Source organism: Engystomops pustulosus, chromosome 9 (genome assembly GCF_040894005.1).
Source record: "Engystomops pustulosus chromosome 9, aEngPut4.maternal, whole genome shotgun sequence".
NCBI classification, from domain to species: domain Eukaryota; kingdom Metazoa; phylum Chordata; class Amphibia; order Anura; family Leptodactylidae; genus Engystomops; species Engystomops pustulosus.
Window position 1 is genome coordinate 8,015,675 of NC_092419.1, and position 27,871 is coordinate 8,043,545.

At 47.4% G+C, this 27,871-nt stretch overlaps 1 protein-coding gene across 1 annotated transcript; it reads right to left on the reverse strand.

Moving 5' to 3' along the window:
• Positions 1 to 2,113: 2,113 nt before the first annotated feature.
• Positions 2,114 to 27,399, reverse strand: LOC140077758 (cytochrome P450 2C19-like). Its single transcript, XM_072125200.1, has 9 exons — positions 27,201 to 27,399; positions 26,706 to 26,868; positions 26,461 to 26,610; positions 23,851 to 24,011; positions 22,475 to 22,651; positions 22,019 to 22,160; positions 16,685 to 16,872; positions 2,415 to 2,556; positions 2,114 to 2,319 (listed from the first exon to the last, which is right to left on the reverse strand). The coding sequence occupies exons 1-9, from the start codon at positions 27,378 to 27,380 to the stop codon at positions 2,162 to 2,164; spliced, it is 1,461 nt and encodes a 486-aa protein (XP_071981301.1). The 5' UTR covers positions 27,381 to 27,399; the 3' UTR covers positions 2,114 to 2,161.
• Between the last annotated feature and the right edge of the window lie 472 nt (positions 27,400 to 27,871).

Consider the following 27,871-nt stretch of genomic DNA (forward strand, 5'->3'; position numbering starts at 1 on the left):
ATTGTTAATTATAGTGGTAATTATTTTTTCCCTGCTAAGAGGAGAGAGAACCACAACTGAACGGGAAGAAAGAGGGGCCACAATAAGAGGGGGAGATAAGGGAGACACAATGGGAGGGAAAGCGGAAAGGGAGGGTACCCTCAATAAGGAGGGAAAGAGGAAAGGGAGGGGACACTCAATAAGAAGGGAAAGAGGAAAGGGAGGGGACACTCAATAAGGAGGGAAAGAGGAGAGGGAGGGGACACTCAATAAGGAGGGAAAGAGGAGAGGGAGGAGACACTCAATAAGGAGGGAAAGAGGAAAGGGAGGGGACACTCAATAAGGAGGGAAAGAGGAAAGGGAGGGGACACTCAATAAGGAGGGAAAGAGGAGAGGGAGGGGACACTCAATAAGGAGGGAAAGAGGAGAGGGAGGAGACACTCAATAAGGAGGGAAAGAGGAAAGGGAGGGGACACTCAATAAGGAGGGAAAGAGGAAAGGGAGCGGACACTCAAAAAAGAGGGAAAGAGGAAAAAGAGGGGACACTCAATAAGGAGGGAAAGAGGAAAGGGAGGGGACACTCAATAAGAAGGGAAAGAGGAGAGGGAGGGGACACTCAATAAGGAGGGAAAGAGGAGAGGGAGGGGACACTCAATAAGGAGGGAAAGAGGAGAGGGAGGAGACACTCAATAAGGAGGGAAAGAGGAAAGGGAGGGGATACTCAATAAGGAGGGAAAGAGGAAAGGGAGGGGACACTCAATAAGGAGGGAAAGAGGAAAGGGAGGGGACACTCAATAAGGAGGGAAAGAGGAAAAAGAGGGGACACTCAATAAGGAGGGAAAGAGGAAAGGGAGGGGACACTCAATAAGAAGGGAAAGAGGAAAGGGAGGGGACACTCAATAAGGAGGGAAAGAGGAGAGGGAGGGGACACTCAATAAAGAGGGAAAGAGGAGAGGGAGGAGACACTCAATAAGGAGGGAAAGAGGAGAGGGAGGGGACACTCAATAAAGAGGGAAAGAGGAGAGGGAGGAGGCACTCAATAAGGAGGGAAAGAGGAAAGGGAGGGGACACTCAATAAGGAGGGAAAGAGGAAAGGGAGGGGACACTCAATAAGGAGGGAAAGAGGAAAGGGAGGGGACACTCAATAAGAAGGGAAAGAGGAAAGGGAGGGGACACTCAATAAGGAGGGAAAGAGGAAAGGGAGGGGACACTTAATAAGGAGGGAAAGAGGAAAGGGAGGGGACACTCAATAAGGAGGGAAAGAGGAAAGGGAGGGGACACTCAATAAGAAGGGAAAGAGGAAAGGGAGGGTACCCTCAATAAGGAGGAAAAGAGGAAAGGGAGGGTACACTCAATAAGGAGGGAAAGAGGAAAGGGAGGGTACCCTCAATAAGGAGGGAAAGAGGAGAGGGAGGGGACACTCAATAAGGAGGGAAAGAGGAAAGGGAGGGGACACTCAATAAGGAGGGAAAGAGGAAAGGGAGGGTACCCTCAATAAGGATGGAAAGAGAAAAGGGAGGGTACACTCAATAAGGAGGGAAAGAGGAAAGGGAGGGGACACTCAATAAGGAGGGAAAGAGGAAAGGGAGGGTACCCTCAATAAGGAGGGAAAGAGGAAAGGGAGGGGACACTCAATAACAGGTGGTGCTTTTTTGGACCTTAAAGGAAATCTCCCATCAAAATCAAGAATGGGTAAACCAGGGACACTTATTCATACTGTGGAATACACCTCCCTGCTATGTTTGAATTGCGTTTTTAGCAACATTTAAAAAGTTATGCCTACAGTACAGTACGTTCTTTTATTTTGGTAATTCAATTTCTATAATCCCAATATTTAACCCTTTGCAGGGGGATGGTATCAAAAGAGCCCTGAAATTTTGATGCATTGTGCAACCCTACTAACTACTAACGTTCATTATTTTCTGTGTAGCAGCTTTTAAAAAAATAGGGCCAAAAATATCCTTCTATTTAACAGATGGCCCCATCTCCTACAGCTTCTAAGTGATGACATCAGTTATTATCTACATGTTCCACCTACCAACTCATTGACACATCATTGGCCTCTGGGTTCCGAACAGACGGCATAAAATACTTTCATGAGATGTGTCCGGAACACTCTACCTTATATGTCCTATAAATCATAAAACAAGGGGCCATTTTATTAACTCTTTGTCTTCTATATCTATTGTCGAGGGACAAAACGTAACTTAAAAGGAAGAGGAGTAATGTCAATGTCTGAAGGGTCCTCGTCTGATTCCAACTTAAAATTCTGCAGTATGAAGGTGAGAAACAGAAAGATCTCCATTTTTGCCATTCCTTCTCCCAGGCAGATCCTCCGTCCTACAGAAAAAGGCAAAATCAGATCATTGTCCTAAAGAACAAATATTGAAAGAGAAAATTGAATAATATTTTCTGTATGAATTCCTGAATGATACCTGTTGAAAACGGTAAGAAAGCTTCGCTCTTCTGAAATTCTCCCTTTTCATTCAAAAAATGCCCTGGGTCAAATTTTTGGGGGTTTTTGAAGTATTTGGGGTCTTTCAGTACTGAGGTTAGAAAAGGGAACACTGTGGTACCCTAAAAAGTAATAATGAAAGAAAACACACAATAAGAAGATCAGCAGAAATGTGTAACCACTAAGTGTATTTTGTTATCTCAAGGGGACATTATGTTAAAGGGGTTTTCCCACGAATCATCCACAGGATACTTGCTGATCGGTGGGGCCTCAGTGCTGAGACTCCTACAGATTATGAAAATGAGGGGTCCGATGGGGTCCCAGATACCTCAGTCGGACCCCTCGTCGCTCTGGGAGAGTAATGGAGCAGACAGCTGCGCATGACCGTTCCGCTCCATTCATCTCTATGGAGCTGACGGAGATCATTAAGCAGGAACCCGATGAGGCGATAAAGAGGACACAGGGAGTCAGCGCCAGAGGATGAGAACTAACTTTTATTTTTTTATATACCCTTGTATAAACCGAGTGTGGCTTTTTCAAAAATCTAAAAAGAATCTTAGCTTATACTTGAGTATGTCTCTGTTTGTTATGGTCTATGTCTGCTCATTTTGGACTCATGCTCCTTTTTTGGTCCCTCTATATCGGGTCCTGCAAGACCAATCCTTATATGCATTATTCAATGTGTACCTTGTATCTCCCTGTTCCCCTTAATAAAGTTTATTGTTATTTTAGGAAAAAAAGGTCATACAGTCTCAACTGCACATTGAAAGTTTTGAAAAAAAAGCTGATCAGAATATGGCACAACTGATCCAATCACGTTTGGATTTTTTTCCAGCTTCCCAGTACATGGCACAGAATATGAAATTGTTCCACTAGAAAACACAATGGGGCAGATTTACTTACCCGGTCCATTTGCGATCCGGCACGTTCTCTGCGCTGGATTCGGGTCCGGCCGGGATTCATTAAGGTAGTTCCTCCGCCGTCCACCAGGTGGCGCTGCTGCGCTGAAAAGCATTGGAACGCACTGGAGTTCACTGAGCCGGGCTGAGTGAAGGTAAGTGCAAGCTCCGCGACAGATTTTTTTTTAAATTCGGCGCTTTTTCCGAATCCGTTGGGTTTTCGTTCGGCCACGCCCCCCGATTTCCGTCGTGTGCATGCCAGCGCCGATGCACCACAATCCGATCGCATGCGCCAAAATCCCGGGGCAATTCAGGGGAAATCGGCGCAAATCGGAAATATTCGGGTAACGCGTCGGGAAAACGCGAATCGGGCCCTTAGTAAATGACCCCCAATTTGTCTCACACATAACACACCCTCATATAACTTTGTAAGCAAAAAATGTTACAGCTTGTGAAAGGAGCAGAGTATTAAACTATTTATCTCAAGACTGTACACATTAGGCCACGTGTATCTAATTTTTCCTTGGCTTTTTCTTCATTTACAAATGACACTTGTCCACTTTTGAAATTTCTTTTGAGCAAATCACGCTTTAGAGTGTGAAAGCTGTGACATTTTTACAAAGATGCAAAAAGTTGGAAATTTTAGCACAGAACTGCACCTGCTCCACACCAGAAGTAAGAAATTGCTTACAGCTGTTTGCAACTTTTTGTGACTTTTGGCAACAAACTCGCGAATTCACTAAACTCCTCAAATGCCACATGTATTATAAAGGAAAAACCATTAGGAAACAACCGACCTGCAGAAGCGCCAAACAAGAAAAAAAAAGCAGGCGCACAAAGAAAGACTTAAAACATGTGCTTCACTTTATCTCAGAATTGTAGTGTACGGAGGGTGGAACAGGGAGAACAGTGAGCCCTAAGTTTAGCTCCCAAAAGCTGTCACCTTCCTACTTTCCTTTCGTATCCTAAGTCGATATGGGACAACCATGGAGACAGTCCCTCTCTAAGCCACCGTGCAGATACAAAACAAGACAACCCAACATATAACACACAAGAATTACGAGCGGTCCAGGTCACAACAAGATAGCAGGCACAGTACAGAATCCGAGTCCAAGAGGGATAGTCGAAGGTACAACAAAGGTACAATAGTCTAGCAATAGCATAATAACACAGACAAGATACAGAGCTAAGATAGAGTACTATAACCAGCAAGGTGTGATGGAACTGGTCAGGTATATAAGGCAGCTCAAGCTTCAGACTAGAGCACCTGCCTATCTCGCTAGTAACTAGAGATGAGCGAGCACTAAAATGCTCGGGTACTCGTTATTCGAGACAAACTTTTCCCGATGCTCGAGTGCTCGTCTCGAATAACGAACCCCATTGAAGTCAATGGGAGACTCGAGCATTTTTCAAGGGGACCAAGGCTCTGCACAGGGAAGCTTGGCCAAACACCTGGAAACCTCAGAAAAGGATGGAAACACCAAGGAAATGGACAGGAAACAGCAGGGGCAGCATGCATGGATGCCTCTGAGGCTGCTTAATCATACCATTATGCCAAAATTATGGGCAACAGCATGGCCATGACAGAGTGACCGAATGAGGCTAGATAGCATCTAAAACATCCAATAATTGACCCTGACACTATAGGGGACGGCATGCAGAGGCAGCGGCAGCAGCGGCAGGCTAGAGAGTGGCATGGCGACATACCCTAAATGGACTCAGGCTTCAAACCAATGGGTGGCAGAGAGGAACCAAAGGAGGTGAGCAAGAAGCGCTCAAATAATATCGGTACATGATAAAAGTTTGCCAGTATATTTTGTGGATTACACAGCAGGGTGTCGACAAAGTTAACAAGTTTGATGTGGAAGCCATGAAAACAACTCAAAATTCTGCCTGACACAGCTCGTTTGATAAGGGGACCATGTATGGAGGCAGTGAACTAGTAGTAGATTAAAGGTGCTGCAGTTAAAACTATGTTAGTTGGATCTTGACATGGAGCTGGCGCTCCGCTGCCAGGCGGGCTTTCGCCAATCCAAGCCCCTGTCTCTAGGCTACTCCCCAAACAGCACTTCTAAGAACCTTTTGTATAAGATCAAGTGTAGTAGTGTTCTTATAAGTTTAGGATATGGCGGGTGAGGGGAATGTAAACAGATCCGCAAGAAGCGCTGAAATAATATTGGTAAATGATAAAAGTTTGCCAGTATATTTTGTGGATTACACAGCAGGGTGGCAACAAAGTTAACAAGTTTGATGTGGAATGCCCTGTAATAGCTCTTGGGCGGTGTGCCTTTTATCGCCTAGGCTCAGCAGTTTGAGCACCGCCTGCTGTCGCTTAGCGACGGCACTGCTGCTGTGCCTAGAGCTACCGACTGATGGCGCCATGCCCACGGATGGTAATTCGGAGGAGGAGGAGGTGGAGGAGGGGTGGGAGGAGGAGGAGGTATAGTAGGCCTTTGAGACCTGGACCGAGGTAGGCCCCGCAATCCTCTGCGTCGGCAGTATATGACCAGCCCCAGGGTCAGACTCGGTCCCAGCCTGCACCAAGTTAAGTGTAGTAGCGTTCTTATAAGTTTGGTATATGGCGGCCGAGGGGAATGTAAACAGATGCGCAAGAAGCGCTGAAATAATATCCGTAAATGGTAAAAGTTTGCCAGCATATTTTGTGGATAACACAGCAGGGTGGCGACAAAGTTAACAACTTTGATGTGGAATCCATGAAAACAACCCAAATTTCTGCCTGACACACCTCGTTTGATAAGGGGACGATGTATGGAGGCAGCTATATGGACGACTTTTGGAGGTAGCAATGGAGACAACAGATGGAGGCTGCCATGGAGACAATTTAATTTGGATAGTGCCTGTATGTGGCAGTCCAAAAAAGTTTTCAAACCAGAGGAGCAGGTAGGTGGCCCTCCAGAAAAATGAAATAGATTGAGTGCCTGTATGTGGCAGTCCAAAAAAGTTTTCAAACCAGAGGAGCAGGTAGGTGGCCCTCCAGAAAAATGGAATAGATTGAGTGCCTGTATGTGGCAGTCCAAAAAAGTTTTCAAACCAGAGGAGCAGGTAGGTGGCCCTCCAGAAAAATTGAATAGATTGAGTGCCTGTATGTGGCACTCCCAAAAATTGTTTAAAACAGAGGACCGGGTAGGTGGCCCTCCAGAAAAATTAAATGCATAAAGTACTATAGCTAGAGCCAGTGGGCCCTGTCAAAAAATAGCCAGTTTCCTCTGCTTTAGTGTACAAAGAGGAGGAGAAGGAGGAAAATGAGGAGGAGGAGGAGTGCATAAATTATTCAGGTTGAGCTTCCTTCACCTGGTGGAGATTGGAAATTATGAGAAATCCAGGCTTTATTCATCTTAATAAGCGTCAGCCTGTCAGCGCTGTCAGTCGACAGGCGTGTACGCTTATCGGTGAAGATGCCACCAGCTGCACTGAAAACCCGCTCGGACAACACGCTAGCGGCAGGGCAGGCAAGAACCTCCAAGGCGTACAGCGCCAGTTCGTGCCACATGTCCAGCTTTGAAACCCAGTAGTTGTAGGGAGCTGTGTGATCATTTAGGACGATGGTATGGTCAACTACGTACTCCCTCACCATCTTTCTGTAAAGATCAGCCCTACTCTGCCGAGACTGGGGACAGGTGACAGTGTCTTGCTGGGGTGACATAAAGCTGGCAAAAGCCTTGTAAAGCGTACCCTTGTCAGTGCTGGACAAGCTGCCTGCTCACCTACTCTCCCTCGCTACTTGTCCCGCAGAACTACGCCCTCTGCCGCTAGCGCTGTCAGAAGGGAAATACTGTTTCAGCTTGTGCAACAGGGCCTGCTGGTATTCATGCATTCTCACACTCCTTTCCTCTCCAGGAATGAGAGTGGAAAGATTTTGCTTGTACCGTGGGTCCAGGAGAGTGAATACCCAGTAATCGGTGCTGGAATAAATTCTTTGAACGCGAGGGTCACGGGATAGGCAGCCTAGCATGAAATCTGCCATATGCGCCAGAGTACCAACGCGTAAGAATTCACTCCCCTCACTGGCCTGACTGTCCATTTCCTCCTCCTCCAACTCCTCCAACTCCTCTTCTTCTGCCCATACACGCTGAACAGTGAAGGACTGAACAATGGTCCCCTCTTGTGTCTCGCCAACATTCTCCTCCTCTTCCTCCTCATCCTCCTCCACCTCCTCCGATATGCGCTGAGAAACAGACCTAAGGGTGCTTTGGCTATCAACAAGGGAATCTTCTTCCCCCGACAGATTGGGGTATGTCTTGAGGAAACGCTGAATTATCAGATTTAACACATGGGCCAGGCATGGCACATGTGTCAGTCTGCCGAGTTGCAGAGCCGCCACCAGGTTACGGCCGTTGTCACACACAACCATGCCTGGCTTCAGGTTCAGCGGTGCCAGCCACAGATCAGTCTGCGCCGTGATGCCCTGTAATAGTTCTTGGGCGGTGTGCCTTTTATCGCCTAGGCTCAGCAGTTTGAGCACTGCCTGCTGTCGCTTAGCGACGGCACTGCTGCTGTGCCTAGAGCTAGCGACTGATGGCGCCATGCCCAAGGATGGTAGTTCGGAGGAGGAGGTGGAGGAGGGGTGGGAGGAGGAGGAGGCATAGTAGGCCTGAAAGACCTGGACCGAGGTAGGCCCCGCAATCCTCGGCGCCGGCAGTATATGACCAGCCGCAGGGTCAGACTCGGTCCCAGCCTCCACCAAGTTAACCCAATGTGCCGTCAGCGATATATAGTGGCCCTGCCCGGCAGCACTCGTCCACGTGTCCGTGGTCAGAGGGACCTTGTCAGAAACGGCGTTGGTCAGGGCACGGATGATGTTGTCTGACACGTGCTGGTGCAGGGCTGGGACGGCACATCGGGAAAAGTAGTGGTGGAACCCCTGCTGATCCTGGTTTGGCAAAGGTTGCATACCACAGTCCGTCGGTCATCCGGTGTTTCCTTAAAGAACCTCCAGACTTCTGAAAATCTAGCCCTCGCCGCGGGAGCCCTCGCCACGGGAGCTTCACTACGTGACACATTTGGCGCTGATGCACCTGCTCTGGCCCTGCCTCTCCGTCTGGCCCCACCACTGCCTCTTCCAACCTGTTCTGGTCGAGGACTCTCCTCCGTCTCAGAAGCACTGTGTTCACCCGGCCTCTCAACCCAGCTTGGGTCTGTCACCTCATCATCCTCCGATCCCTCAGTCTGCTCCCCCCTCGGACTTCCTGCCCTGACAACAACTTCAGCACTATCTGACAACCGTGTCTCCTCATCGTCGGACACCTCTTTACACACTTCTTCCACTACGTCAAGAAGGTCATCATCACCCACAGACTGCGACTGGTGGAAAACCTGGGCATCGGACAAGTGGTTTGTGACTGTGGGAAGGGTCCAGAAAACAGTTTCTCAGAGTATGCCGGTTCAAATGCCAAATTTTCCTGGGAGGGGGCAGACTGGGGGGGGGGAGGCTGAGGTGCAGGAGCTGGAGGAGTGCCAATTTCGGTGACATCGACGACATCACCTGTTCGCACTGTTCTGGCCTCAACAGTGCTCTACCACGAGTCCCAGTAACTTCAGACATGAACCTAGGGAGTGTAGCTCTGCGGCGTTCCCCTGCTCCCTCATCAGCAGGTGGTGTCTCACCCCGCCCAGGACCACGGCCTCTGACCCCTGCAGTAGTTGGACGCCCACGTCCCCGCCCTCGTCCTCTACCCCTAGCCCTCGGGTTAAACATTTTGAAAATGAAAGTTATAACTTTAATTTTTTTTTAACTTTTTTTTGTGTTTTTTTGTGTTTTTTTTTTTTTTTGTGTTTTTTAGTTTTTAAAACCAAACGATGCTATCCTATTGCTATGGCTATTTTCTAGCCAAGTATGAAAGCACACTGCTATGCCAGATGAGATGACGCTAAGTTATGAAAAAATAAACGTAAAATAAAAAGGAAATGGCAGACTGTGCCTAATTGAAATCAAACCCCTAATAAATTTTCCCACTTCGGTCTTTGCGATGGATATGTGCGTCACTAAGCGCTAAACACAAAGGTCGCAAGTCTCACTACAAATTCCTCACAATTTGGTAGTAGATGCACTGCAGCAAGTACAGCCACCAGCAGATCAACCAGAAATAAAATATATATAACGCTATTGTAGGCGTAAGTAAGCCGTTTGGATTCTCCTTTGGCTATTTTCTAGCCAAGTATGAAAGCACACTACTATGCCAGATGAGATGACGCTGAGTTATGAAAAAATAAACGTAAAATAAAAAGTAAATGGCAGACTGTGCCTAATTGAAATCAAACCCCTAATAAATTTTCCCACTTTGGTGTTTGAGGTGGATATGTGTGTCACTAAGAGCTAAACACAACAGTAGCAAGTCCCCCTGCAAATTCCTCACAATATGGTACTAGCTGCAAATTAAAAAAAAAAAAAAGTATAACGTTATTGTAGCCCTAAGAAGGGCTGTTGGGTTCTTGTAGAATCACTCCTGCCTAACACTATTCTAATAGAACAGCCTAACGCTTTCCCTGACCAGCAGCAGCTCTCTCCCTAGCGGCATCCAGACACAGAATGATCCGAGCAGCGCAGGCAGGGGCTAGTCTATTCCAGGGTCACCTGATCTGGCCAGCCAACCACTGCTATCGAAGTGTAAGGGTACCACGTCATGCTGGGTGGAGTACAGAGTCTCCTGGCTTGTGATTGGCTCTGTTTCTGGCCGCCAAAAAGCAAAACGGCGGGAGCTGCCATTTTCTCGTGCGGGCAAAGTATTCGTCCGAGCAATGAGCAGTTTCGAGTACGCTAATGCTCGAACGAGCATCAAGCTCGGACGAGTATGTTCGCTCATCTCTATCCATAACGTATCTGGTGAAACACCCGAAAAATGAGCTTGACACAGCTGTTTTGATAAGGGGATGACATGTGGAGGCAGCCATGGAGACGACTTCCATGATTAAGAGCGACAGTATGGGGCATTCATATTGCGCTGCTATGATTGCAACTTCAGGTCTCCAGCATGGTGACAGATGGGCCGAGTTCCACTATGTATCTGGTGAAACACCTGAAAATTCTGCCTGACACAGCTCGTTTGATAAGGGGATGATGTGCTGCATATCCTCTCGTGCTCCAGCATCTGTGGTATAGACAGTTGAAAGTTGCACATGGAGACATTGGTGGACGCTGTGGAGGATCGTGAAGGCGAAATGGACAGGAAACAGCAGGGGCAGCATGCATGGATGCCTCTGAGGCTGCCTAATCTTGGGATGGAGCTGGCGGTCCGCTGCCAGGCGAGCTTTTGCCTGTCCAAGCCCCTGTCTCTCGGCTCCTCCCCACCCAAAATGGGCCTGGGGGCCAGAAGCGTTTACTTTGAAAAAATTATAATTTTCAAAGCAGGCCGGGTCGTTTGAATATTTCACCTAGGAATAATGGAATAGCATAGTGGTTCTATTTTTAATTGTTTTTCGGGAAATGGTTCCATGATTAAGAGCGACAGTATGGGGCATCCATATTGCGCTGCTATGATTGCAACTTCAGGTCTCCAGCATGGCGGCGACAGATGGGCCGCGTTCCACTATGTATCTGGTGAAACACCTGAAAATTCTGCCTGACACAGCTCGTTTGATAAGGGGACCATGTATGGAGGCAGTGAACTAGTAGTAGATTAAAGGTGCTGCAGTTAAAACTATGTTAGTTGGATCTTGGGATGGAGCTGGCGCTCCGCTTCCAGGCGAGCTTTCGCCAATCCAAGCCCCTGTCTCTAGGCTACTCCCCAAACAGCACTTCTAAGAACCTTTTGTATAAGATCAAGTGTAGTAGCGTTCTTATAAGTTTAGGATATGGCGGGTGAGGGGAATGTAAACAGATGCGCAAGAAGCGCTGAAATAATATCGGTAAATGATAAAAGTTTGCCAGTATATTTTGTGGATTACACAGCAGGGTGGCGACAAAGTTAACAAGTTTGATGTGGAATCCATGAAAACAACCCAAAATTCTGCCTGACACAGCTCGTTTGATAAGGGGACCATGTATGGAGGCAGCTATATGGACGACTTTTGGAGGCAGCTATGGCGATGACATGGGGAGGTAGCAATGGAGACAACGTGTGGAGCCAGCTAAAAAGACGACATGTGGAGGCTGCTATGGAGACAATTTAATTTGGATAGTGCCTGTATGTGGCAGTCCAAAAAAGTTTTCAAACCAGAGGAGCAGGTAGGTGGTCCTCCAGAAAAATTAAATAAATTGAGTGCCTGTATGTGGCAGTCCAAAAAAGTTTTCAAACCAGAGGAGCAGGTAGGTGGTCCGCCAGAAAAATTAAATAGATGGAGTGCCTGTATGTGGCAGTCGAAAAAAGTTTTCAAACCAGAGGAGCAGGTAGGTGGTCCTCCAGAAAAATTTAAAAAATTGAGTGCCTGTATGTGGCAGCCCAAAAAAGTTTTCAAACCAGAGGAGCAGGTAGGTGGTCCTCCAGAAAAATTAAATAGATTGAGTGCCTGTATGTGGCACTCCCAAAAATTGCTTAAAACAGAGGACCGGGTAGGTGGCCCTCCAGAAAAATTAAATACATAGAGTACTATAGCTAAAGCCAGTTGGCCCTGGCAAAAAATAGCCAGTTTCCTATGCTTTAGTGTACAAAGAGGAGGAGAAGGAGGACAATGAGGAGGAGGAGGAGGAGTGTATACATTATTCAGGTTGAGCTTCTTTCACCTGGTGGAGAATGAAAATCCAGAGAAATCCAGGCTTTATTCATCTTGATAAGCATCAGCCTGTCAGCGCTGTCAGTCGACAGGCGTGTACGCTTATCGGTGATGATGCCACCAGCCCACGGCAGGGCAGGCAAGAACCTCCAAGGTGTACAGCGCCAGTTCGTGCCACATGTCCAGCTTTGAAACCCAGTAGTTGTAGGGAGCTGTGTGATCATTTAGGACGATGGTATGGTCAGCTACGTACTCCCTCACCATCTTTCTGTAAAGATCAGCCCTACTCTGCCGAGACTGGGGACAGGTGACAGTGTCTTGCTGGGGTGCCATAAAACTGGCAAAGGCCTTGTAAAGCGTACCCCTGCCAGTGCTGGACAAGCTGCCTGCTCGCCTACTCTCCCTCGCTACTTGTCCCGCAGAAGTACGCCCACTGCCGCTAGCGCTGTCAGAAGGGAAATACTGTTTCAGCTTGTGCACCAGGGCCTGCTGGTATTCATGCATTCTCACACTCCTTTCCTCTCCAGGGATGAGAGTGGAAAGATTTTGCTTGTACCGTGGGTCCAGGAGAGTGAATACCCAGTAATCGGTGCTGGAATAAATTCTTTGAATGCGAGGGTCACGGGATAGGCAGCTTAGCATGAAATCTACCATATGCGCCAGAGTCCCAACGCGCAAGAATTCACTCCCCTCACTGGCCTGACTGCCCATTTCCTCCTCCTCCAACTCCTCTTCTTCTGCCCATACACGCTGAACAGTGAAGGACTGAACAATGGTCCCCTCTTCTGTCTCGCCAACATTCTCCTCCTCTTCCTCCTCATCCTCCTCCACCTCCTCCGATATGCGCTGAGAAACAGACCTAAGGGTGCTTTGGCTATCAACAAGGGAATCTTCTTCCCCCGTCTCTTGTGACGAGCGCAAAGCTTCCGACTTCATGCTGACCAGAGAGTTTTTCAACAGGCCAAGCAGCGGGATGGTGAGGCTGATGATGGCGGCATCACCACTGACCATCTGTGTTGACTCCTCAAAGTTACTCAGCACCTGACAGATATCAGACATCCACGTCCACTCCTCATTGTAGACTTGAGGAAGCTGACTGACCTGACTACCAGTTCTGGTGGAAGCTGACATCTGGCAGTCTACAATCTCTCTGCGCTGCTGGTAAACTCTGGATAACATGGTTAGTGTTGAATTCCACCTCGTGGGCACGTCGCACAACAGTCGGTGAGCGGGCAGTTGGAGGTGGCGCTGCGCTGCCCTGAGAGTGGCAGCATCTGTGCTGGACTTCCTGAAATGCGCACAGATGCGACGCACCTTCGTGAGCAAAACAGACAGATTGGGGTATGTCTTGAGGAAACGTTGAACTATGAGATTTAACACATGGGCCAGGCATGGCACATGTGTCAGTGTGCTGAGTTGCAGAGCTGCCACCAGGTTACGGCCGTTGTCACACACAACCATGCCTGGCTTCAGGTTCAGCGGTGCCAGCCACAGATCAGTCTGCGCCGTGATGCCCTGTAATAACTCTTGGGCGGTGTGCCTTTTATCGCCTAGGCTCAGCAGTTTGAGCACCGCCTGCTGTCGCTTAGCGATGGCACTGCTGCTGTGCCTAGAGCTACCGACTGATGGCGCCATGCCCACGGATGGTAATTCAGTGGAGGAGGTGGAGGAGGGGTGAGAGGAGGAGGAGGCATAGTAGGCCTTTGAGAACTGGACCGAGGTAGGCCCCGCAATCCTCTGCGTCGGCAGTATATGACCAGCCCCAGGGTCAGACTCGGTCCCAGCCTCCACCAAGTTAACCCAATGTGCCGTCAGTGATATATAGTGGCCCTGCCCGGCAGCACTCGTCCACGTGTCCGTGGTCAGGTGGACCTTGTCAGAAACGGCGTTGGTCAGGGCACGGATGATGTTCTCTGACACGTGCTTGTGCAGGGCTGGCACGGCACATCGGGAAAAGTAGTGGCGGCTGGGGACCGAACACCGAGGGGCGGCCGCCGCCATGAGGTTTCGAAAGGCCTCGGTCTCTACCAGCCTATAGGGCAGCATCTCCAGGCTAAGCACCTTGGAGATGTGGACGTTGAGGGCTTGGGCGTGTGGGTCGGTTGCGCTATACCTCCTTTTGCGCTCCAGCGTCTGGGGTATGGAGAGCTGAACGCTGGTGGATGCTGTGGAGGATCGTGGAGGCGAAGATGGGGTTTTCGCACGGGAGGTGTTTGGGCCGGGGTCCTGGGCAGGGGGCTGACTAGCAGATGACACAGGGGAAGGAGCAGTGGTGTGCCCGGCCGGAGGTGAACGGGCTTGGCGCCATTGAATGGGGTGTTTAGCATTCAGATGCCTGCGCATACTGGTGGTAGTTAAGCTAGTAGTGGTGGAACCCCTGCTGATCCTGGTTTGGCAAAGGTTGCACACCACAGTCCGTCGGTCATCCGGTGTTACTTTAAAGAACCTCCAGACTTCTGAAAATCTAGCCCTCGCCACGGGAGCTTGACATACTGGCAACATTTGGCGCTGATGCACCAGCTCTGGCCCTGCCTCTCCGTCTGGCCCCACCACTGCCTCTTCCAACCTGTTCTGCTATAGGACTCGCCTCCGTCCCAGAAGCACTGTGTTCACCCGGCCTATCAACCCAGCTTGGGTCTGTCACCTCATCATCCTCCGATCCTTCAGTCTGCTCCCCCCTCGGACTTCCTGCCCTGACAACAACTTCACCACTGTCTGAGAGCCGTGTCTCCTCATCGTCCGACACCTCTTTACACACTTCTTCCACTACGTGAATAATGTCATCATCACCCACAGACTGCGACTGGTGGAAAACCTGGACATCGGAAAATTGCTCAGCAGCAACCGGACAAGTGGTTTGTGACTGTGGGAAGGGTCCAGAAAACAGTTCCTCAGAGTATGCCGGTTCAAATGCCAAATTTTGCTGGGAGGGGGCAGACTGGGGGGAAGGAGGCTGAGGTGGAGGAGCTGGAGGAGTGCTGATTTCGGTGACATGGGTGGACTGCGTGGAAGACTGACTGGTGGACAAATGGCTAGAAGCATTGTCCGCAAGCCACGACATCACCTCTTCGCACTGTTCTGGCCTCAACAGTGCTCTACCACGAGTCCCAGTAACTTGAGACATGATGAACCTAGGGAGTGTAGCTCTGCGGCGTTCCCCTGCTCCCTCATCAGCAGGTGGTGTCTCACCCCGCCCAGGACCACGGCCTCTGACCCCTGCAGTAGTTGGACGCCCACGTCCACGCCCTCGTCCTCTACCCCTAGCCCTCGGGTTAAACATTGTCCAAATTAAAGTGTAAACTTTTAATTTTTTTTTTTTTGTGTTTATTTATTTATTTTTTTTAACAAAATGATGCTATCCTATTGCTATGGCTAGTTTCTAACCTACACTGACAGCACACAACTGGATTTTGTGCTGTGCCTGATGACTTTGAGCTATAAAATGAAATAAAGGTAAAAAAATAAATACATCAGCAGACTGTGCCTAATTCTAATCAAACCCCTAATAAATTGTCCCACTTCGGTGTTTGAGGTGGATATGCAAGTCACTAAGAGCTAAACACAACGGTAGCAAGTCCCCCTGCAAATTCCTCACAATATGGTACTAGCTGCACTACAAGTGCCAGCAAGCCCAGCCACAAGCAAATAAAAAAAAAAAAAGTATAACGTTATTGTAGCCCTAAGAAGGGCTGTTGGGTTCTTGTAGAATCACTCCTGCCTAACACTATTCTAATAGAACAGCCTAACGCTTTCCCTGACCAGCAGCAGCTCTCTCCCTAGCGGCATCCAGACACAGAATGATCCGAGCAGCGCGGGCAGGGGCTAGTCTATTCCAGGGTGACCTGATCTGGCCAGCCAACCACTGCTATCGACGTGTAAGGGTACCACGTTATGCTGGGTGGAGTGCAGAGTCTCCTGGCTTGTGATTGGCTCTGTTTCTGGCCGCCAAAAAGCAGAACGTCGGGAGATGCCATTTTCTCGAGCGGGCAAAGTATTCGTCCAAGCAACGAGCAGTTTCGAGTACGCTAATGCTCAAACGAGCATCAAGCTCGGACGAGTATGTTCGCTCATCTCTACTAGTAACCCTTTGCTGGACAGAGCTGAATTGAACAGGGTGCGGCTCAATCAACCCAAACACAGAAGAAACCTTAACCACAGTTCACGCACAGTTCACACAAACAAAAATCAGCGCCTCCTGATCTGCCATCCACGGACACAGGAAGATCAAGGAATGGATGTTACAGCTATCTTTACTTTTTTCAAAAATATCCAAATATATATAAAAAAAATGTAAATAGCTGCTTGTATTCTAAGAATGAGTATTTTTATGTCACTAACCCAATAACAAGTTAGAGCTTTGGCCATTAAAAAATAGACGAGTGGGCGTCCTTGTCCATGTCTGTTCCTTGTTTGCCTTTCTAGCAGCTTTCATCTCTGCATTGTCTATGAATTTGCAGTCTTTTTGGTGCAGGTAGGTGGTGACCTCGCTGCTGTGACTCACTGACCCCCTCCCTGCTCCATAGAACTTACATGCACTGGGAAACCTCAGTAACCTTATATTTGGTTGCTAAAAAATGGAATTCAGTAAAAGCAGACAAAGAGGGAAGGAAGGAGAATGATAAGATCCTGAGTACAGAAGAAGGACTTGTTGCTTAAAAGTATAAATGTGAACATTTCCTCAGACCTTAGGGATCGTGTATCCTCGGAAGATGGTGGTCTCGGTAGTTGCATGAGGCAAACCCAGTGGGACAATGTCTGAGTATCTCTGGATCTCATGAATCACAGCTTCTGTATATGGCATCTTGCTCCGATCCTCTATAGACGGACAACGATCTGGACCAACCACTGCATCAATTTCCTTCTGCACTTTGTCTGTAAAGGAAGAAATCAGTGTAAGTGTTTATTAGCAAAATGAATGTGAAGAAGGACCCTACATATAGCTCCTGCGGCATTACACTGCATGCTATGGACTGATGCGGGTGTGTTTTAGCTATGACCAGTAGTGGATTATAATTTAGATCAGTGATTTTCAACCTTTTTTGAGCCGCGGCACACTTTTTATACTTAGAAAATCCTGGGGCACACCACCAACCAAAATAGCACAAAATGACACTAAAACAGTCATAAAAGGTCTCCCTTTACTAATAAAAAGGCCCTAGCTGCCTCCCTTTACTAATAAAAACCTCTAGCGGCCTCCCTTTACTAATCAAAAGCCCCTAGCGGCCTCCCTTTACTAATAAAAAGCCCCTAGCTGCCTCCCTTTACTAATAAAAAGCCCCTAGCGGCCTCCCTTTACTAATAAAAAGCCCCTAGCGGCCTCCCTTTACTAATAAAAAGCCCCTAGCGGCCTCCCTTTACTAATAAAAACCTCTAGCGGCCTCCCTTTACTAATAAAAAGCCCCTAGCGGCCTCCCTTTACTAATAAAAAGCCCCTGGCGGCCTCCCTTTACTAATAAAAAGCCCCTAGCTGCCTCCCTTTACTAATAAAAAGCCCCTAGCTGCCTCCCTTTACTAATAAAAAGCCCCTAGCGGCCTCCCTTTACTAATAAAAAGCCCCTAGCGGCCTCCCTTTACTAATAAAAAGCCCCTAGCGGCCTCCCTTTACTAATAAAAACCTCTAGCGGCCTCCCTTTACTAATAAAAAGCCCCTAGCGGCCTCCCTTTACTAATAAAAAGCCCCTAGCGGCCTCCCTTTACTAATAAAAAGGCCCTAGCTGCCTCCCTTTACTAATTAAAAGACCCTAGCGGCCTCCCTTTACTAATAAAAAGCCCCTAGCGGCCTCCCTTTACTAATAAAAAGCCCCTAGCGGCCTCCCTTTACTAATAAAAAGGCCCTAGCTGCCTCCCTTTACTAATACAAAAGCCCCTAGCGGCCTCCCTTTACTAATAAAAAGCCCCTAGCGGCCTCCCTTTACTAATAAAAAGGCCCTAGCGGCCTCCCTTTACTAATAAAAAGCCCCTAGCGGCCTCCCTTTACTAATAAAAAGCCCCTAGCGGCCTCCCTTTACTAATAAAAAGCCCCTAGCGGCCTCCCTTTACTAATAAAAAGCCCCTAGCGGCCTCCCTTTACTAATAAAAAGCCCCTAGCGGCCTCCCTTTACTAATTAAAAGCCCCTAGCGGCCTCCCTTTACTAATTAAAAGCCCCTAGCGGCCTCCCTTTACTAATAAAAACCTCTAGCTGCCTCCCTTTACTAATAAAAAGCCCCTAGCGGCCTCCCTTTACTAATAAAAAGGCCCTAGCTGCCTCCCTTTACTAATAAAAAGCCCCTAGCGGCCTCCCTTTACTAATAAAAAGCCCCTAGCGGCCTCCCTTTACTAATTAAAAGACCCTAGCGGCCTCCCTTTACTAATAAAAAGGCCCTAGCGGCCTCCCTTTACTAATAAAAAGGCCCTAGCTGCCTCCCTTTACTAATAAAAACCTCTAGCGGCCTCCCTTTACTAATTAAAAGACCCTAGCGGTCTCCCTTTACAAATTAAGAGCCCCTAGCGGCCTCCCTTTACTAATAAAAAGGCCCTAGCTGCCTCCCTTTACTAATTAAAAGCCCCTAGCGGCCTCCCTTTACTAATTAAAAGACCCTAGCGGCCTCCCTTTACTAATAAAAAGGCCCTAGCTGCCTCCCTTTACTAATAAAAAGGCCCTAGCTGCCTCCCTTTACTAATAAAAACCTCTAGCGGCCTCCCTTTACTAATTAAAAGACCCTAGCGGTCTCCCTTTACAAATTAAGAGCCCCTAGCGGCCTCCCTTTACTAATTAAGAGTCCGTAGCGGCCTCTCTTTACTAGTTAAAAGGCCCTAGAGCCCCCCCTTTACTAATTAAAAGGCCCTAGAGCCCCCCCCCTTACTAATTAAAAGGCCCTAGAGCCCCCCCTTTACTAATTAAAAGGCCCTAGAGCCCCCCCTTTACTAATTAAAAGGCCCTAGAGGCCTCCCTTAACAAATAAAAAGCCCCAGCCTACCTTTACTAATAAAAAAAAAAACCCTAGCTGCCTTCCCCATACAAATGATAACCCTATATACTTACCCTTGATGTCTTCTTCCGCGTACCTTCACTCCTAATGGCGATCCGCTCACCTTCTGTAGCTCCTGCACCGCGCGCCTCTGGTCACGTGACTTACGCGACCTGACGTCAGGTCGCGTCAGTCACGTGACATGGGCCGCACGGTACAGGAGCTACAGAAGATGGGCGGATCGCCAACGCGGGGCTTGGAGGTAAGTATGGGCGCAGAAATACGGGGGCGCGGCGGCAGCTTGACACCGGGGCAGCTTAGTTCGGGGAACTTTCCCCCGCGGCACACTCAACCTTGTGTCGCGGCACACTAGTGTGCCGCGGCACACAGGTTGAAAATCACTGATATAGAGGCAGGTTGGCTTGTAGTCCAGGGCCCAAGCCTTCTAAGGGGCCCATGGCCACCCAAACCACCAACCAAAATTTTACATTGAGAAGGACTTTCACCCATAAAATCCTTGTATATCTGTTTGTCCTCTCAATACACATGTACACAAGAGCCATTTCAGGACCTTTGATAGTCCTCCAAAGGTACTGAAACCGCAGATTGAAAGCCGGCAGAAGGGAGGCATCATCCATTCCCCAACAAGCTTGATTCTAGTACCAGATGTAGGAAGTGAATTCCAGTAGAGTTAGAGTAGAAGTAGAGGTTATAATAGAGAACTATAAACAGAGCTTCCAAATTCCCATAAGGAGTCTTCCTACTTCCCGAACCTAGTTGTAAGCCTCTCACTGAGCTAAACCAGTTCCCTACACTGTACTGATGAGATGAAACCCCATTGAAACAGCGCTGTCTACAGTTGAGAATCTATTCCTTGTAGAATAGATACACGGGTTTGGCTTTTTATCCCGCATCATATCATTAGGTTTTCTAAAAAAGTGATGTTTAATGTTATGGGGGCTGCCTTACAATGTAGTCAAGAGGCAATGTTTTTCTTGTCACATCCTGGAAAACATATTTGCATATTTCCCAGAATTCCCCAGTGGAATTCACAGGTATTTGTAATTCACAAAAAACCTGCAGAGGCTTCTTACTTCCTCATCCTGTTTACTGCTTCATGCACGCAACTCATAGGCCCACACCAGGTAGGTTAAGACCCACTAATAGGCTACATTCATATGATGTATGCTCGCCGTACTGTAGTATAGCCAGCATACATCGGTGCTGGGGAGAGGAGGAGGGGATAAGCGCTGCTCCTCCCCGCCCTTCTCCAAAGCGATAGACGGCTGCAGTGTCATTTTGGGGAAAGATAGGACATGTCCTATCTTTCTTGTGGCTACGGAACGGTACAGTGCCGCCGTAGGGAGCCGTGAGCCCATTGCCGTGTATAAGGGATGTATATACACCATTAGAGATAAGCGAGCACTAAAATGCTCGAGTGCTTGTTACTTGAGTCAAACTTTTCCCGATGCTCGAGTGCTAGTTTCGAATAATGAACCCCATTGAAGTCAACGGGAGACTCGAGCATTTTTCAAGGGGACCAATAAAATGTGTCATTTTATTGAGAAATAAGGAAGTCAGTCGTGTTTCTTCATTTTTTTTATTCAATGGAATATTCGTGGAACTTCAATATTGGGGCAGATTTACTTACCCGGTCCATTCGCGATCCAGCGGCGCGTTCTCTGCGGTGGATTCGGGTCCGGCCGGGATTCATTATGGCAGTTCCTCCGACGTCCACCAGGTGGAGCTGCTGCGCTGCAGTTCCTCGGAATGCACTCAAGTTCACCGGCCTATACCTAGTGAAGGTAAGCGCGAGCCCTGCGACACTTTTTTTTTTTTTAAATGCGGCGGTTTTTCCGAATCCGTCGGGTTTTCGTTCGGCCACGCCCCCCAATTTCCTTCGCGTGCATGCCAGCACCGATGCGCCACAATCCGATCGCGTGCGCCAAAATCCCGGGGCAATACAGGGAAAATCGGCGCAAATCGGAAATATTCGGGTAACACATCGGGAAAACGCGAATCGGGCCCTTAGTAAATGACCCCCATTGTTCTTCACATACTATTGTGAAGAACACCTTTCTGTACTCATGTCTTCTGATAAGTTAGCAGATGTATGGAAACATCTGCAATGTGTTCTTCACTTAAATGATCCTTAAATGATCCTGTGTTCACTGTGTTCTTCACTGTTCTTCACTGTGTCTCCTTAAGTGAAAGCTCGTTCTCAAGCAGGCGAAATACTCGTCCGAGCAACGAGTACGCTAATACTTGAACGAGCATCAAGCTCGGGCGAGTATGCTCGCTCTTCTCTATACGCCATATATACATCGGCCATATATACGCCCCCCTATACTTTTGTGTGAATATATTGTAATAAAAATGCTCAGAAAATGGACAATGTAGGCGGAATGGGCAATATGTGAAAAAGAGGTCCCTGGTGACAGGTTTCGTTTAAAGGGGTTTTGCCACGACGCAAGTTAGGCCCTATCCTATGGGTAGGCTTAACTTGATGATCGGTGGAGGTCTCACTGTTGAGACCTCTGCAGATCACGAGAACAAGGGGTCTGATGGGGTCTCTGGTTGCTCTGTCGGATGCCTCGTTGCTCCTCAAGAGTATTGGAGCTGACGACCCGCATCTCTCTGGAGCTGACAGAGATTGCCGAGCTTGGTACAGCCATTTGCTCCACTCATCTGTGCGAGGAACAAGGGGTCCAATGGAGGTACCTGAGGTACCACTGGTACTCCCAATGATCAGCAAGTTAGACCCTATCCTGTGGATAGGGCCTAACTTGCGTCGTGGCAAAACCCCTTTAAGGCACATTGCAAATACCTCTAAACTATCCTATTGAATACTACTTCTGGGACAGGCCATCAGCAAGCCGTCCTAGAAGTCCTAAGAAATTCATTGGTGTGCAGGACAACGTCTTGTCAATAGGTGAAGAAGAAACAGTGGAGAGTACGAAGTGATCAGATACATGTGATGTATCCTATCATTGGCCTAACTCTTAAAGTGCTTAATACATAAAAAAAATTCTCACTAATCTGTCTACATAAAAATGCTATTAATATGTACCTTGTACGTCAGGACACTTCAGCAGGAGTCTTAAGCTGTGTCTCAGTGTTGTGCTTGTTGTTTCTGTTCCAGCAAAGAAGAGGTTCAAGACCGAGACAAACAAGTTGTCAAAGAAGAATTCTGTATTAGGGTTTCCCTTCTCCTGGGAAATAAAGAAGGAGCTTAAAAGCATAAAAGAAGTAATTCCAGTAATAATCACTTATCAACAATAATGGGACGCATACGGTATAGTCCAGAATCTGATCCCATTTGGTTTTGGGCTCACTTTATTTTCTGGTGGGGTTGTAAACAAAATGAGAACCAGGAAAGGCTAAAAGTATCAAAGGCGCAAAGACACATGTACATAGAGAGACATGTCTCATGGAAGATATCTAGTGTTCAACCCCTTTAATATCTCTTTTAATAATATCAAATGAATAATTATATAATGATAATTTATAATTCTATTTTTCTCACCTCCTCCATCTTGATAAGGAAACAATCTATATAATCTCTGGGACAGTTCTGGTCAAGTGTCTCTTGATGTTCCTTCACTTTGTCCAATACAAATGATTTTAGATCTGCAAGATTTTTGAATATCTTCTGATGTTTTCCAGGGATTTTTGTCATGAGTTTGGGGAAGGAGTTAATTAGCTTTGAGAAAGTAAAAGAAAATACTTAAAGATTTCACCAGATATAACCAGAACCGTTCCCAACAGTCTTCCCAAAATCCATGTTTCAGGATTCATCCTTCTAGATTCTTTAGGAGGGATTTACCAGAGCTTGTTCAACAGTTTATGGATTGAAATTGCGACCTTTTTCCCCACTTCCACCCCCTCCACTCAACCATTGATTTGTCAGACAGCACTGGGTATATCAAGAAGCCGCAGGCTCTGGAGATATCTGGTGTGATGGGAGGGGTGAGAACCGGTCCAGGTTCGACAATTAGTGCAGGAGTAGAAGAAACTGCAGAATAGTTTCAATCGGACAGGATTGAGTATTCTCCTCCCTTGCATGTCCCTGTCTGTTGTCTCAATGAGAGGAATCTAATTAATGCAGCTGCAGAATTAGGACAGAGGGTTCTTAGGCCCAACAGGAACATTCTGGGTAAATTAAATCGCCACATCTGATATTGCTGGGGCCGGATTGTAGGGTGGGCAAGCAGGGCGTGCGCCCCGGGGCCCCCACCACTTTGTCTTTAAATAGGTCCCCACCACTTTGTCTTTAAATTAAGTTATTGCCCAGGGGCCGCCACCGCCTTTAACCGCCCCTGGATATGGCTGTGTGTACAAGTCTGTGTATTTCCTCCCTTCCTGCTGATGAAACCTTCATGAGTTGCAGCTTAGATGGATGGAGCCTGAATGTAACTTAACTACACTGGAGCCATAAGGAAAAGCATTTTTAAAGAAGCTTGGCCCTCTTTCAGAGACTCTGGGGCACATTTACTAAGGGCTTTGTGCTGCTCTTTTGTCTGCGCTTGGATTGTGGCACGACTGCGCTGCTCCATGCGACACAAATTAGGGGACGTGTCATCAAACTATCTGACTTACTTGGACTAAGAGCCGAATTTAACATGCAAATTGTGTTGCCCCCAATGTTAAAGGTGCACCACAAAAAAGATGGTGAACTCCATCTGACCTAATCGGGGAAACGACACCTGCAGGATATGGAGCGCACGATCGTAGTGAACCGCCGCACGGTACATTGTACACGGACAACGCACTTTTAGTGCCCCAGTATGTTATGCAGATGTAGTCTTTGAACATCACATTTTGCACCTCAAAAACAATGAAACTGAAATATATTACAATGTATTATGTCAGGAAGAAAAGATATAACGGAGAAACGTTTACCTGACCAGACTTGGAGTTTACTAAACTGAAATTTTCTTTTAACAAGGCGAGAAGTCGGAGGAATTCCTTGTCTTCATATTCAAAGCGTTCACCAAAAACAATGGAACAGATCATGTTGGAAACCGCCAAGCTCAAAAAGTAGGTTGGATCACAAAGAATCCCTGGAAATCATGAAATAATTATTGTTCTATTGATGGAAGGAAGCTTTTTTTGCATTGTGTTTCATCACACAAAAGCTAAAATACTGTTAAATAATTTTAAGGAATTCTAAGTTAATTGGGGCAGATTTACTTACCCATTCTCTGCGGAGGATTCGGGTTCTTCCGGGATTCACTAAGGTAGTTCCTCCGACGTTCCTCCGACGTCGCTGCTGCGCTGAAGTTCATTGGAATGCACTGAACTTCACCAAGCCGGGCTGGGTGCAGGTAAGCGCGTGTCCAGCAACACTTTTTTTTTTTTAAATGCAGCGATTTTTCCGAATCCGTCGGGTTTTCATATGGCCACACCCCCCGATTTCCGTCACGTGCATGCCGGTGCCAATGCGCCACAATCCGGTCGCGTGCACCAAAATCCCGGGGCAATACAGGGAGAATCGGCGCAAAACGGAAAAATTTGCATGACCCGCCGGAAAAACACGATTCGGGCCCTTAGTAAATGACCCCCATTGTGTTAGGCATACTTGCAGGGATTTTACAGGAACCTCTCTGGAGCTCCAGCTTGAAGGCTCCGGCACCACTGCTACCAACCCACTGCCTCCTCCGATTCCTTCCCCTTCAGCCCTCTCTAGCCGGGGAGTTTCCTGCCTGCATGTCTAAGGAGAAGCCGGCCGGGAACAGACAGAGAGCTGATGAATGAAAGGGAATGAGGCAGAGGAGGTGGCTTGGGGGTTCTGCCTTACTACTATAGTCTTACACCTACAAGCCAAAGGGGCTCATTTACTAAGGGTCTGAACGCCGCGCTTTCATCGGGTCTCCCGAAATATTTCCGCTTTGCGCCGAATTGCTCCGGGATTTTGGCGCATGTGACGGATTCGGAAAAATCATTTGTGCCGCAAGATCACGCACCATGCACCAGGAAGAAGGTGAACTCCGGCAGAGTTCGGCGCAGCAGCGACACCTGCTGGATATCGGGCGCACGACCTTAGTGAATCCCAGCAGACCCCAATCCTTGTCGGACAACACGCCGCAGGATCGCGACTGGACCGGGTAAGTAATATCAGATTTTAAATTCTATGTAACTGTATGGGGGTCTTTGTTTTTTCATTGGCTAAACACTTTTTACGGTACATATTTACTGTAACTTATTACTTGTTTTTGTAATTGAGAGGGGGGGGGGTCATTGTAAAAAATCTTTTTGTATAGCTTTTTCCTTTTCTATTTCAGTCTAAACGCAAACACATTTGATTCCATTTTTGGATGGAGAGAAACAATAAACCACAATTCTGCAGTTGTTTTTTTAATTTACTACTATGCTCACCTGTTTCTTGAAACATTTACTGTTGCAGGTTGTTTAGAGTTAAGTCCCTCGACTACGATCCCCTGTTACTCCCCTCTTCATCCAGGCTCCCAGGCTCCCTCTCCTCCAGCTCCAGCACTGGGCATACCTGGGTAAGTGCCGGGGACCACAGCTGCTGGGGGGGGCCACATAAGGCTGTACATAAGGAATTCGTGTTGGTAAGAGGGGCTGTATCTAATGAATCCATAGAGTATGAGGGGGGCTTATAAATAATAACCATGAGGGGGCTGTTTGGTATGATAAACTAGGGAATATTTTAGGACAGGAAACTTTTTTTAGTTTACGAATTCCAAATGCTGCCAGGTGAGTTCACTGCAAAGAGGCCCACAGAGGTTCTGTCACACAGGGGCCCACTGAAACCTGGAGCCCACCCTGCTCATAGGGTATGGGCAAAAGCTCTCTGTGCCTCTAGTGTGTGCACCAGTTTGTGTGTGCTCGTCTGAATCTATACAACCCAACTTGCCCCCTTGCCCAATGCTTGACCTTAGGTTCCTAGTAGCACTTGTCCTGTGCTGTGGTATTCTTTACTCTGCTAATAACACATTTTTTGACCCTTATCTTGTTTCTTGACTATGCTCCATATCTGTAAACACCTAGTTTCTGATCCAATACTACCTCTCCCTGCTATGTGACATTGCAAGTACATTGCCTGCCCTAACTACGAACTGTCCTTGACCATTGTCTTGAATGATCCCTTGGTGTCATGCATTGTTGTGTCTGTGCCCACTCCTGTCCTCAACAGGACCACCACAAGATGAAGCGACCTTGTGGTCTCTCCACAGCGAAGTCCAGATGCCCGGATGCCGTTGAGATCCAGGGACAATACTGATATTCACTGTAACAAATATGAGTAGTTGAACGTCCTACATATCACATCATTCTTTCACTGAAGTTAATCGTAGTCATATATAGATTATAAAACGTTTTATAATCTACAAACATCTACAATAGACTTCAGTGATAGTGGGGGGGGGGGGTATAATATCCTTAGTATGTGGCCCAAAGTCAAATCAGTAGTGAAGCACAGTGGGTCCAGTCGGTGCTTTCATAAGGTCATATTTTGGAGGCGTAAACATCCCAAATGTTTCTTCTTACCTTTCCTTTTATTAAACTCCTCCCTTAGGTATCGAGCTTCATGTTGAATCATTTCCTCAAGACTTCTTTTCCCCATTCCAAAATTTCTCAGGGTGGTGAGGGAAAATCTCCGAAGTTGCTTCCAACGTTCTCCATTGCTTAAAATGATTCCTATTAACACAAGAGATTATGACTACGAATCCCAAGAAACAATAGCTCTCATAACTTTAGAGACGAAGGAAGGAGGACCCATAGGTGGTGCTTACCAAAATCTTTAAACAAAATCTCAGCAAAGGGCACTTTCCCTCGATCGCTGAAGACATGAGCATTGTCAATCAAGGCCTCCTTAACAGTGTCACATCCATGTAAGACGACCACTGGCCTGGGGCCCAAGTGAAATGTGAATACGTCACCATATGTTTTAGCAAGCTAAATCAAGAGAAAGATAAATATGTTTATCCCTACCATCTTTCTTATTGTCTATCTAATATCTATATCCATTTCCATATATCCTGTATCCATCTATCATCCTCTTCCTACTATATTCAGCGTTCCGAGTAACCAACCAACACTTGGATGTAAGTGAGGTTCATCTATGTATGTGCAAGTGTATGTAAGATATTCTGCCACCCCCACCAAGCCAAGCCGGTAATAATGCTACCGCCACCAACAACTGCCCAACTATTACCCCCTCTAGGTCGCTACACATCTATCCAGTATAATTATTGCTAAACAATCAGCTATAGGTGAAACATTCTTACTTCTATTAATGATTGAGGCAGTTCCTTCATGTTAAGCTGTAGGACGTTTCCTAAAAATGGGAGCGGCGTTGGTCCTGGAGGCATATTTTTCCGTCGACTGTTCCCTGACCACATGAAGAGAAGAATAAGGCACGTCACACAAAAAACAAGTATCATTGATGCAGGCCCTCCAAAATCCATTGCCACGGGTAAAGTAGTTGTCACTAAAAACACAAAGAGGGAAAACAGTTCAGGTTAATTAAATGAGTTACTGGTTTTTCTATATTGTTTAGGTTCTATTGTAAAAAAAAGTAGTATGTAGTGTAACAAAATAGGAACTTTCGCCTCAAATTTGGCAGTGCTTACCCACTGACTCTGCTTCTTCAACAAGCCATGGGAGCAGCGCAGAGGCATCGGGGAGCAGCGCAGAGGCATCGGGGAGCAGCGCAGAGGCATCGGGGAGCAGCGCAGAGGCATCGGGGAGCAGCACGGAGACATCGGGGAGCAGCACGGAGACATCGGGGAGACTTCAGTGGAAGAAGAGGAGCGGATCCCGGGACAGCCGAACATCTGCAATCTATTCTTCACTGTGTTTTTCACTGCGTTTTTCACTTAAATGATCCTGTGTTCACTGTGTTCACTGTTTTTATTCTATTCTTCACTGTTCTTCACATCTGCTAACTTGTCAGGAG

Bases quoted from the DNA above. Each gene is read 5' to 3' on its own strand.
- LOC140077758 (XM_072125200.1), bottom strand. From the start codon at position 27,380: ATGGATTTTGGAGGGCCTGCATCAATGATACTTGTTTTTTGTGTGACG. The intron at 24,012-26,460 runs GTAAGAAGAAAC...CATGATTTCCAG, and splicing joins GGAGTTTAATAAAAGGAAAG to GGATTCTTTGTGATCCAACC. The intron at 2,557-16,684 runs GTCTGAGGAAAT...ATTACTTTTTAG, and splicing joins GAGGATACACGATCCCTAAG to GGTACCACAGTGTTCCCTTT.